Genomic DNA, 13,363 nt, shown 5'->3' with positions numbered 1-13,363 from the left:
AATCGAATCCCTTATGCTCCGGCTCTCTCCTCCTTTAGAGAGTCCCTGTTTTCTTATTTCTACCCACCCATCACGACGTCTGATTTAAAATCTGCCTTTCAGAGACAAGGTTCGGCAGGTGGGGTGTGGGGATTTAGTTTTCTAAAACCTTTATTTTCGCCTTTTCTCTAAGCTGAGAATTCTTAGGAAAGGAAGACGTTATAGAATTGGGTTCAAAGGATGCAAATCAATAATTCAGGTGAAGAGAGGCCCCACTCCCAAGCGCTCCTCTGGGGTGCGGAGGCGCTTGGGGAGCAGCGGTGTCTGCGCTTCTGACCGTCTGTCTTCCCATCTGTGCTGCAGGCCCTGGCCGACCTGGTCCACTCACACCTCCAGTCCAAGGAGCGCTGCTCCACGCAGCTGACCCTGAGCTGTCCGCTCTGCGTGAACCCCACCTGCAGGGAGACCAAATCCTTCTTCACCAGCCAGCAGCTGTGACCCGGCGGCACGCGGCTTGGGGCGCGGGTGCCCGGCCTCCGGACACATCCAAGGCGCAGGAGGGCGCATCCGCCCATTAGGCAGGAGGTTACCTCCGTGAGGGCCTAGCCTCTGGCCACGAACTGTGTGCTTTCTCCAGGAATGGACTCTGAAGTCCTTCTTGAGGGCTTTCAATGTTTATAGACCAACACGGGAAGCATTTATGGTCCCCCTGCCCAATCCTCTGGGCTAAGTTACTAGTTTGGAATGTCCACGAGGCTATTTTTTTAAATGAGTTTTAAAAATTTATCTTCTGAGATGCACACACATTCTCAGTAACAATTTTGGTTTTGTAGCCCCCCCCCACAAAAAAACAACAAAAAACAACCCTGCAGGGGCGTGCGGAGTTGGCTTTGCGGGCTGTCAGCGTGCATGGTGGAGGTGGTTCAGTCGCTCAGTTGTCTCGGATTCTTTGCCACCCCACGGCCTGTAGCTCCTCAGGCTCCTCCGTCCATGGGATTCTCCAGCACGGACGCTGCCGTGGGTTGCCATGTCCTCCTCCAGCCAGTGTGCGTGAGGTCTGTTTAAGCCTCACACTTGTTTTCTGAGGTGAGCACAGGTGAGTAAAGGACGTATCATTTGAGAAAAGAAAGCCGTCGGCTCTTTCCCTCAGCCCGTGGGTTACCCTTTACCTGTCTGATGGTGAGGTTCCTGCAGTGACTGCCCCTGGGAGGTCACTGTTTATCGGTCATTTCGGCCTTCGTGTGGGAACCTCACGTTCCTCACCATCAAACCGAATCAAGTGTAGGTTCCAAAAGTGCTTTGAGGTTCCCCAGGCGCACTGGGCTGATAAGCTTGTAGCAGCTGTGCATTTGTCCTCCCCACCTTGGCGGGAATCCTGGAGGCGCAGGGGAGGGGGCTCCTGATGGCTGTCTCCAGGGGCAACGCAGCTGGAAATGAAGGGCTTCCTGCTCACAGCTCCCCCCGGACCTCTCCACCCAGCATCTTGGTTGAATGTTCCCTTTTCTGCCTTATTTGCTTGAACATTTTTGTAAAGTCGTCTATGTTTTGTAACCTCAAATTCTTTTTTAATTTACAATTTTTATTATAAAAATTATGTCACCATGCTATAGGAAATTTGGGAAAGAGAAAAAGAAAAGAACCACTCTATGTGAAAACTATCAATCATATTATTATATTTCACATTGAGTCATTTCTGTGGATATTTAAGATGCCGCTGTAACCTTGAATTTGTTAGTGAAAAGTTGTTCTAAAAGGTGGAAGTAAGGTAGGATCAGAATTGGATCTTCTATACCTGGATTTAAATGGATTTAAAAAAAATCTCTGATGGATTCATAGTGAATTGTAATAATTACTTTCACTTTTCTTAAAGCCTTACAACTTTGTTCTTCAGAAAAGGCATTTATTTGATTTTTTAAAAAAAGCCAGTCAAAGTATTCATGGAACCATAGATCTTCTATATTCAGGGTTTACTATATTAATAAATATGATATTATTAAGATTTTAACCAGTGTGATTCATTGTCTCTGTTAAATCAAAAGTAATTGAGGGACTTCCTTGGAGTCCAGTGGCTGAGACTCAGTGCTTCCAACGCAGGGGGCCCAGGTTTGATCCCTGATCAGGTAACCAGACCCCACGTGCTGCAACTAAAAATCCCACGTGCCGCAACTAAGACCCTAGCACACCAAATAGATAAATATATTGTTTTAAAAGCAACCCAAATTTGTCACTAGTCAAAATTAGTAAGTAAGAAGAATTTACTTTGCAGTACGAGAAACATACCATTCACTTTAGTTAATAGTTTTCCCCCTCTGGTAACAGCTTTGAAGTTTGAGTAGCATCTACATTTTTTTTTTCCAAATTGGCTTTCCTATTAGTAGATTGTGTTTCCAGAAGAGGGTACAAGGCATAGACAGTTGTTTAGAGTTTTCCTCATCCGTTTCCGCCCACTTCGGGGGAACTCGGTTCAAGGTGGACTTTGAAGGACTACCCTGCAGTGAAGTGAACTCTGTGGGTTGGCGCTGGAAGGCTGGTCCTGCCTCCAACCCTTCTCCCTCCCCCAAGAAATTCGCCTGCTCACTTCCACTGCTCTAGAGCTGCATGTATGTTATTTTAGAGATGCTGTGGGGAAACTCAAACCAACAGCTCTTGCTCAGGTGTCTGAAGACTCTTATCGCTAAGGAAATTTCCAAATCAACAGTGCCTCGGCTGTCAGGAAAAGCATTCTTGACTCTAAGTTGGGCCAAACTGGCCTTTGCAGTGAGAGGCAAAGTGCAAGTGTTAGTGTCTCAGTTGTGTCCGACTCTGCGACCCCATGGGCTGTATAGCCCGCCAGGCTCCTCTGCCCATGGAATTCTCCAGGAAAGGATACTGGCGTGGGTAGCCATTCCCTTCTCCGGGGGATATTCCCGACCCAGGGATTGAACATGGGTCTCCTGCATTGCAGGAAGATTCTTTACCATCTGGGCCACCAAGGAAGCCCAGTAAGAGGCAAAAGAGGATTTAATTATAAGGATCACTGCCCATGGCATTTGTTGTTCTAAGAAGTGTTACCTTCAACTGTTACAGACTAAAGATGGGTAGGGGCCCATACCTGAAGATAGAGCATTTGGTAGGATGGAATCAACAGTCGCTCTTTTTAGAGGTAATGGTCTTTGGGAATTGTTATCCCATTTGTCAGCTTTGAATACAAATGTTTGCCCTGGTAATTAGCCGTATACTGCCGGTAGTTTCTTTAAGCTGCGCTTGTGTCCGGACCTGGCTTTAAGTGATGAATCACCTTATACAGCAAACTTGCAGAAGCTGTGATGATGAGGCAGTTTAGCTTGCCAGGGTTATTATAAGGCTCAGAACCCTGTCTATTTAGCACAAGAGGAAGGAACTCTTCTATAGAATATGCATTCTGGAACAACTGACCTTTTTAGATTGAAAGAAATTTTTGCACCTGAAAAAAATTTGTATCAGGAGAAACGGAACTCACTATTAAAAGCCCTTTAAATGTACATCTGTGGCGAATTGATGCTGACTGATAAAAACCCGTGACTTTCCCTGCTAGTTCCTCAGAGTACACATCCCTGCTCAAGTAGTCCCCTAAGCAGAATGTGACATTTCTCCAGGGTTCTGTCACATTTTTCTTTATGGCTGGAATTATTTAGACAATGATGTTTATGTAGCTGTATGAAGAGTCAGTGGGTTTTCTGTTCCAAATTGTCCAAACTGGCCTGTCGGAAGGTACATTATATTAACAATACTAAATTTACGTTAGGGCATTTACGTAATAATAGATATTTCATTTTCTTCTTCATTTCTTTTGGGGGAAGATACACTGAGTTGGTGGGATGAGTCTTCTAGTAAAGTCACTGCCTTTTTTTTCCCCCCTTGGCTAATCTGTTCTCATAATTTGGGTGTTTAATTCAAGGTATGCAAGAAGAGAGGTCATTTGCTCAATCTCTTGCCACTGTGTTTATCCAAAATACGTCTTGCACTGTGAGGGTGGGCCCACGCCACTGGGCAGGCACAGCAATAAGCCGTGCCCCTGGCCCAGAATGCAGTGCCGCGTGGGTCTGTGAGCCTAGGAACGCTGCTGTGTTCTTTCCTCCATTCTGGGGTTGGGGCCTGTGGGAGGGGCGGGAGGAGGGGGATGGGCACAGAGCCAACGTCTCGTTAGCCAGAGGGCAGAGTTTAAAGCTGGCAGCCGTAAGAAAGGACTAACATCTGTGTCCCTGCAGGCGTGCGCCGGTGTGTAAGCCTAGAACCCTTGCCTTCATCCTCAGTATTGCATCTCTAAGCTCTTCAATCGGCCCGCGAAATCCCTGCTATCAGGATCCTGAAGATGGCCCATGAACATGCTTCCCAACATTGGGTGGAAATGGGAAATTCACTGAGATGTTATGAGCTGGTAAAAGAAAATTCTCAGTTGACCCTAAAACTAGTGTCCTAAGTTAGGATCCTTCAGTTTCTGTCTTAATATGGGAATCCTCAGAGGAAGACAAAAGTTAACCATTTCTTTCATTATTTCTAAAAACTAAACAATTAAAATCCTTTCATCAAGGTTGTGCCCTGGACTTGGTAAATATCATTGCTAGGAATTTTGTTCTAATCACCTAATGATTGAGATTCCAGTGTAAGACACCCCATTAGCAACTTCTCCCAGTTCAGCTGGCTTTCCGCGACACTCAAATTTCTTTTTATATTAGTAGAAGGTGGCATCATCAGGTTTCAGGATACATACATCAAATGAATTAAATCTGAACACCGGATGGCTCAAGAAACCTGAATTCTGCTTCAGTCATTGCCAGCTGAAATATTTAATTATGTCACAATGGACATGAATTTGAGCAAACTCTGAGAGACAGTGAAGGACAGGGAAGCCTGGGGTGCTGCAGTCCACAGGGTTGCAGCATCGGACACAACATAATGACTGAACAACAGTGCTATTAAAGTGGTGTGTGCTTACTTTCTAACATTCCTGGTTAATTCAAACAGTGGCACCTGAAAACTTGATTTTTTTTTTTTTTTGCTAGATTTGTCCTGGTTGAACAGTTGTGTGTTATGACTAATATCAGATCTTTGCCTTGAAAGCATGCTTCTTTTTACAATGTCTTTAGGAAAGTATAAAGTGTGCCAAGCCATAAGGCACTGAGCTGAGTGGTGGGTACTGGTGGGCACTCAAAGAGAAGGAAGTTGATGCTGTCAGTATTAGCTGAAAGGCAGTCATGACAAGCAACAGCAGTGGGCACTCTTCAGTGGAACCGAGGCTCCCAGCGTGAGACGAGCCTTGGAAGGGCTCCGGGGAGTTGCTGCCTCCAGAGACCTCATTCACAGTCTAGGCTCTCAGGAGAGGAGGAAGCGCGTTTGCATTTGCTGTGGGAATCTTAGTAAGCCTTTCTACAGGGAAGTGGAAAACAAAGGCACCCGTGATAATGTTTCTTACAATATACTCTATTGGTACCGGCTTAGTTAATTTTTGCTGAAATCATTAGCTTCCATTTTTAGCATAACAACTCCTGGCTATATTAGTCTACAGTGAGCCATTAGGAGGGATGTTGGAATTAAAATCATTTTTGGAAAAAAGCCTGGCTTTAACCTTGGTGATAAGCTCTCCAGCAGGAGTTGCCAGCTCCCGTTTCTGGTGGTTTGACAGCTATTGTTCTGGTGTTCCAGGCGCCCCCTCAGTAGCTCCCGAAAGGAAAACACCCAGGCAGGTGTTGCTCCTTCCACTGTCCCCGATGGGCCAAAGCTTTATCTTCCTGATATTTTAAGAAATAATCATTTTACCTTGAGAATACGGGTGGTATTCTATATTTTTACTTTTTTCTTTGTTAAAAAATTATATATATAGGCTTCCCAGGTGGCACTTATGGTAAAGAACCTACCTGCCAATGCAGGAGACAGATATGGGTTAGATCCCTGGGTCGGGAAGATCCCCAGGAGGAGGCATGGCAAATCACTCCAGTGTTCTTGCCTGGAGAATCCCATGGACAGAGGAGCCTGGGGGGCTACAGTGCATGCGGTCACACAGAGTCAGACACAGCTGAAGTGATGTAGCACCGCTCAGCATGTATATATATAGCTTATGGGATGGGATGAACTGCACAGGGATACAAGTAGGGCTTTGCTGGCCAGTTGTTAAACTTTCAGGTTGTTACAGAGCAATCATTAAAAATGTTATATCTTGGGCTTCCCTGGTGGCTCAGTGGTGAAGAATCCGGCCAGTGCAAGAAAGACGGATTGGATCCCTGATCAGGGAAGATCCCACGGGCTGAGGAGCAGCTAAACCCAGGCAGCACAACTACTGAGCCTGTGCTCTGGAGCCCAGGAGCCCCACCTACTGAAGCCCGCACCCTTGAGCCCATCCTCCCCAGCAAGAGAAGCCTGCTCACCACAGCTCGAGAGTAGCCCCCGCTCTCCACAACTACAGAAGAGCCGACAGAGCAACAGAGACCCAACACAGCCAAAAATAGTGTAAATTTATTTAAAAACATGCTAATATCTTACAGTAAAATTATATTTTAAAAAATAACACACACTCAATAATCATTCCCCAATGACCTTACTATATTTTATCATTGTTTTCCTAGAGGGTATTTGTGTTTATGACACCTACGTGGTGAAACTTCTGTGTAATGATGAGCCACTGTACAATTCTTTCCAGCTTTGTTCAGTGACATCCTGTGGGTAGCTTGAAATTGACTGCAGGAGGGCTGTTTGCACTGGAAATCGGCACATACACCAACTTAGGGCTTGCTTGTTTTGTTGCTTACCTAGACTTAGAGTGATGGAAAAAACGTGCGTGTGTTTTCAAAGGTGTCATGTCTGGAGTCATTGCAATCATTGTGAACAGCACAAAACTTTGAGGAAATATCCTATTATGTGAAAAGTAGTATCTGATGTCTCCAAGTGAAGTTATTTCACATTTGTATTACTCATTAATGTAAATAAAATAATCATCATTCATGTCAGAACTATATAGGTTGCCTACAGATAAACATTGTTGCTAAGTTACATCCGACTCTTTGGGACTCCATGGACTGTAGCCCACCAGGTTCCTCTGTCTGTGGGATTTCCCAGGCAAGAATACTGAAGCGGGTTGCCTTTCCCTTCTGCAGGGGATCTTCCCGACCCAGAGATGGAACCTGTGTCTCATGCTTAGGCAGGTGGATTCTTTACCACTGACCCACCAGGAAAGCACGTTCGAAAGAGCTTGATAAAAATCGACAAAAGCATTCTTTGAGAATTTATTGACTATAAGGAATTTATAGGAAAGAGTATTAGGTATTTTGTTATTAGCTATAAATTGTGCATCCTATGGCTTTTATACTGGTGAAAGTTACTAATATAATAAATATCCACACATATACATAGATCGTTTTTTTCAGATACCTGGTTGGTGACCATTTACCAAAACACTATTGCCTAAAAGGGAACTTTTCAGGATGATGGAGATGGTCTATGTGGGTCTCAATGTTGCTTTGTTCCCAGATTCATTATATAGATCACTGTCTCTTTACAGTGGGAGCTACCCCGTGGTGACTAGAGATTTTAATGTTTTTAGTAAAATTCCAATTATGTCCAACAAATTCTCACGGACCTGTTGGGACTAAGAGAGGCCCTGAAGAGTGAAGGTTTCTCTCTCTGGATCAGCTGCGGCTGGAGAGGCTGGATGGAGGCCTGATTTCCAGCATCAGAGGCCTGGAAAGCGGGGCTTCCTCCAACTTTCCAGGCGACTCGCCCCGAGGACCACAGGCTGCAGTGAGCGAGTGGGTGTCTGTTCAGGGAACACGTGCCACACTTCCCAAGGTCTCCCGTGGCCCTGAGTGCCTTTCTGTGGTCCGCGCCCCGATGGGCCAGACCTTGTGAGGCCCGTGTCCACGGAGCGGATGAGACAAGTGCCTGGTCCAGGCCGCCCGATGGCCGCCCCAAGTCGTCCCATCCTATCACAGTCCTTTCATCACACCCTGGCATCTGGTTTCACGTCTCCTATTTTTCCTGAAGCAAAGCCATCTTTTCTGAGGGTTGAGCTCTGCAGAGGAGGACTGTCCTTCCTTTGTGTCTTTTTTTATGTCGAGTCTGTGACACGAAAAAAAACAACAACCTGGGTCAAATGGTGGATTCCAGCCTCTTCTATGCCTCTGAAACTTGACCGAAATGGAGACCACCGCCCCAGGCAGCCCGTTCACCCTCCCGTGCATCTGTGATGCTTTCAGCACCCCCGTTATCCTTTGCCGCAATCCCTTGATCCCTGGGAGCTGAGGATGTCTTCAGGACTTTATGCCTGATCCGCTCCACATCCCCCGAAGGCCAAGCTGTCACAGTACTGTCCCCCCCAGCCGAGCTGTCACAGTGCTGCCGGGCAGAGAAAGTCAGTCTGGTCCCACCGTCATCCGGAGAGCGGTCGGTCCCTTCTGGCACATGTGCAGATAAGTGCGGGCAGCTAGGTAACCCAAGGTAAGCTTCGAGGGTAGGGGCATCCCTGTACAGACACTCCTCAAAGAAATGTAAATGGATTCCCCCAGACGAGCAATGTGCCCTGCTGAATGCTTCTGCCCGTTATCTCTGTCTGCATCAGCACCATCTGGACCAAATTATTTCCTGATCAAGTTTCACTCCCCGCTGAGTTGTCCACAAGTGCAGAAAAGAGCCGGGCTGGTTCAGGAAGCACCCCTGGAGGTGGCCCCAGGACTGGGAGCCAGAGCAGGGACCAGCAAGCCCCTTCACCACCCCCCACAAGGACACTTGGAGGAGGGGACCTCGGGTCAAGGCGGTGCAGTTGTCCTGCACGGAGCACCAAAGTGACACTTCTTGTTTCAAACATCACTTGGGTCCATCAAGTTTGGAGATTTTGAAAAATGCCTCAGATGGTCTTTGTTTCCTCTTGCTTGGATCCTTTTCAAATTAAGTGGCCATAAGGAGGGTGGAGAGGAGGCAAATTGGCAGGTTTGTAAATATGGAAGCAGTTTTCTGAGTTGTGACATCACAACACTCATATCCTGCATTAGTCTCTGTAGGCATAACCGTGTTTACAGCAAGAGTCTGGATAGTCGAACTTCCTTTCCGTTATATGGATTTCTAGTTCTGAGACCACTCAGCCCTGTGCTGGACACTTAACAACTGGCTTTCTAGGAGGAAATAAGTCCTGCGATGTTCAGGGTTTGCCAGTTTCCGTTGTAAATACGTCCACCTGGGCCAATTCCTGAGCTACCTTTGTGATGTCACTGATGGCAGAGTTGAGAAGAGGTGCCAATGTTTGGCTTTGGTGAGCACAGGCCAGCTCCATCACACTGCCGACTCCATTCCTTTTGGGAGACTTTGCTGACCATGTATTCTGGAATGTTCCCCTGTTATATACTCCCTTCCTGTCCAGAGCAGAGCAGAATTCTGGAAAATCCAAGCACCCATGGGGGGGAAAGTCAAAACAGGAATGAGACAGGTTACTCTGAAAGCCAAGGACGCAGCAGCTGGAGCTGCGGCACCCTCAGTGAACAGGAGGGCTCGGAGCACCAGGCCTGTAGACCACAGCCGGGGCAGCCCTCCTCCAGTGAGGCCTGGGTGCTGCCCGCTGCGGGGCAAAGGGAGGCTCTGGGCTGTTTGCATCGTTCTCTTTAATTTCTTTATATGTTTGGAAATCTCCAGAATTTGGAAACAACTGCCCTGTCCACCCAGAAAGACTGCTCTGAAGGTCCTCTGAGACAATGTGTGCAAAACCACGTGTAGACTAGAAGGGCTTTGTACGTGAACTGGGCTGAGTTAACCAGCGTTCGTGAACAACTGGACATACTGTGTGCTTAGTGGCTCAGTCGTGTCTGAACTTTTTGTGACCTCATGGACTGTAGCCCGCTAGGCTCCTCTGCCCATGGGGATTCTCCAGGCGAGAATAGCAGAGTGGGTTGCCATGCCCTCCCTCCAAGGGATTGGACATGGTACTTGAGTCATTTTAAAAATTTTATTTAACATTGTTATTTTTTATGGAATCTTATGGAATCTTAGTTCCCTGACCAGGGATTGAACCCAGGCCCTTGGCAGTGAAAGTGCCTAATCACTGGACTGCCAGGGAATTAATTCCCTTGAGTCATCATTTTTAAAAGATATTTCCTATCATAAAACTTTAAGAAATTAGAAGGAGAAATAAAATGAAGGGATAGAATTGCTCATATTCCTACAGCACTTGATGAATCTCATCCCATGTATTTTTTGCATATTTATGTTGCATACTTTAAACTTCTAAAAATACTCGTGTTCCTACTCTTCTATACTCACTACTCATTGAATACTGTCTCATGAACAAATTTTATCTGTCGTGACCTACTCTTTTACAGTATAGTTTTAAGTGGTTATACAATATTATGCTGTATGAATTTGTATTGTAATTTGTTTACCACCTGTTTATTTTTGGAAATTATTATTTTCATTTTTTGCTTATATTTGATAAATAGCCTTATAGACAAAAAATGAAATCTTTGGGCATATCCTCAATCATTTCCATAGGAAAAATCCCTACAAGTGGGTTTTCTGGATCAAAGGATATTTTTGAAAATTTTAAAAAGAGGATTAAAGGAGATCACATGCATAATGTATTTGGTAAGGTACCGTGCTTGGTGTATGTGTTAAAGACTCAGTACGTGGTAGCTATTATTGACTTGGGGTACTCATTTGGTTCGCAGATGACTGCAGGCTGTCTTGTACTCAGTGTGACTTGATTCTAGGAGGTGGAATTTCGCTGTGTTGTTTTTTCATGAAGATGTGATGTCAGAACGAACGCTATCCTTGAAGTTCAGAGCCCTCACAGAACCTGTTCTAGGAATCAGGGATCAGTTCCCTAGTCCTGCCGTTCATGTTTCTTGTTGCTTCTGCTTTTGGTCACTTGCCCTGAGAATGTCATTGGTGGAGGGAGAAGAGACAGACAATAAAGTGATTAGTCCTTCTTCGTCAATAACTTTGCAAAGAATTTGAATGCTGGGAGAAGTCTGAGTTTCGGGGGTTGAAACAACCGGGGGGGATTACATGTGCATTTCATTACCCTTTATGGTTCTGCAGGTACCTGAGCGGTGCCGGCGTGTGTCCTGCACGCCCACCTGTCCCTGCGTGGCTCTGAGCCAGCTCTCAGAGGGCAGCGCTGTCCATCAGAGCCAGGTTGGGCCTCCAACTCAGGTAACCACAGCACTTACACAATTGTCCCTTTAAGAAAGGTCAGCAGGGAGCATGTTCCTTCCTGTTTCTGAAGGTTTTCATGTCCACGCTGACCCACTGTGGACCTGGTCCAAGGCCAAGTCACAAAGTAACCGTGTTATAAAATGTTCGGAAGACACACAAAGGACAGCTCCCTGAAGTGACCAGCCCACTGAGAGGGGGTCTTGGCTAAAAGGAGATTTCACACTTGGAAACAGTGTGACGTCAAGTGCCCAGCTGGGGAGCCCCTTTATCTGTATGGGCTCAGAGCTTGGTGGGGGGAAGGAAATCTGACCTGGCTTCAAATCCCACCTACAACTGTTAATTTATTTGGTTATCTATTAGCAGTCTCCTGGCAGCTTACTTTTATGCTTAAAATTAAGTGCTTGATTGATTATTTTCTAGAACAGTGATAGGCTGTTGTTTTATACTTAAGCCAACCCATTAGTGGGCTCTCTCATCACTGATCTCTTTCCTTCCTTTCTTGGTTCATCGAGTGTGTGTGTGTGTGTGTGTGTGTGTGCGCGTACCTGAAGCTTGGGAGAGTTGGAGGAAAGGTGTCTTTGTTCTGAAAGTGGAGGAAACCTGGACTTGTATATATTCCCCAAACTATACATCCACAAGGATTTTCCAGCCTCCAAGGGTTAATTCTTGGCATGATTCACAGGGAGAGTCCCAGAGAATTTGCTATTACGCTGATTTCATTTTATCAAAAAACATAAGCTATTAATAAAAAAAGAAACAAACCTCTCTCCCCTTTTATCTGCTTTGGTGGCATCCTCAAATATTTGTCTTTCCAAGGTTTGTGTCTGATGAGTGGGACTATTCTTTTTCTAATTGAGTTTATTAAATATTAAATAGGTACTAAAAATAATTGTAAGGCAGAGCTTCCTGACTCTTGTGCTCAGGCGGGTTTCTCAGTGGTCTGGCTGCCTACTGGCCTGGCAGCCCTTGGGATGGACAGAGGTGACCCACACTGGCCTGACCTCCCAGGACGACCATCTCTGGGCATCGGAACAGCGCTGTTCCAGGATCCTTTAAACTGCCTCCATCTGGGGCAGATGGGCCTTCTGATTTATAGATGAGAAGAGTAGGTACAGGGAAGGATGATTCAATCCATCTGCCCTACCTGCTGGTTTGCTGTCCCAGATGCATCTTAGAAGGACATCCAGTTCCTTTCATCTCATAAGCCCAGGGTTCCTTGTAAATAAACCCACAATCTGTGCCATGGATCATAATTTACGTAGAAGTGTGTTCCTAAATATCTCTGTGGAGGTGTGTTTTGTAAATCTAATTACATTTGACATGTATTTGGAAGGCAAAAGAATCTAAAGGAAACCATAGATGCAGTAAAGACTCTTTCTCTAACACACTCAAGCCTTGGCTAATTTCTAAATCTAGTTTTTGGACTCAGGCTAGAACATGTCTGGGGTCTGTTGCCACGTTTTACTGGAAAGAAACTGGTGTCCATTAGGCAAAAATGGATGGAATAATAGTACAAAGACCCATCATTAGAAGCTTTGTAATGGTAAAGGGCTTGGAGTCTGGACTGGGAGGTGGTGTGAATTTACCAGGTGGCCTTACAGCTCCCAGCCCTCCCGCGAGAATGGAGACTTCAGTTTGACAGGACCTGCTGCGTGGGCCTTAGAAGCCTAAGTAACTAATCTGGCTTCATGAGAAGGACTAGGATGCTACAGACAGATGGGATCTGGATCCACACCCCCTAAAAAGGCACACAACTCTTCTGAGAGGAAATGTTTATTCTGTCTCGTTGGCCAGGGCTACTGTAGCAATATACCTTAAACTCCATGGCGTGAAAAGCCCAGAAATTTATTCTGTCCCAGTTTGGAAAGCAAGTCCAAAATGAAGGTGTTGGCAGAGCTGTTTCCCCTCCGAAGGCTCTAGTGAAAGCCCTTCCTTGCCTTTTCCAGCTTCCGGGAGCACCAGGTATTCCTCAGCTTGGGGCAGCCTCACCACAATCTCTGCTTCCATTTTCCCACGGCTCCTCCCCTGCGTCTGCACCTTCTCTCCCATCTCTGAGAAGGAGGTGGTGTGTCATTGGATTGAGAGCCCACCAGGATAATCCGGGGTAACCTCAATTTAAGATCCTTAATTATATCCGCAGAGACCCTTTTTCCAGAATAGATCACATCCCAGGTACTGTGGGTTAAGCCATGGACATGTTTTAGGAGGATACCTTTCAACCCCCTGCTTCCCTGGT

The 13,363-nt window shown here is 46.0% G+C and overlaps 1 protein-coding gene across 1 annotated transcript in view; it reads left to right on the top strand.

The window, feature by feature from the left end:
• The window catches only part of FECH (ferrochelatase), a 36,679-nt gene extending 34,695 nt beyond the window's left edge, over positions 1–1,984 (top strand). The window contains exon 11 of the mRNA XM_055417431.2: positions 343–1,984. Within this exon, the coding sequence (XP_055273406.1) occupies positions 343–477 (135 nt within the window). The 3' untranslated portion in view covers positions 478–1,984. The remainder of the gene's footprint in view (positions 1–342) is intronic.
• Positions 1,985–13,363: the final 11,379 nt, after the last annotated feature.

This window comes from Moschus berezovskii, chromosome 28 (assembly GCF_049115385.1).
Source record: "Moschus berezovskii isolate FMDL1 chromosome 28, NW_MosBer_1.0, whole genome shotgun sequence".
In the NCBI taxonomy this organism is placed as follows: domain Eukaryota; kingdom Metazoa; phylum Chordata; class Mammalia; order Artiodactyla; family Moschidae; genus Moschus; species Moschus berezovskii.
The sequence above is the reverse complement of the archived record's forward strand: the minus strand, read 5'-3'. Positions and strand labels throughout refer to the sequence as shown.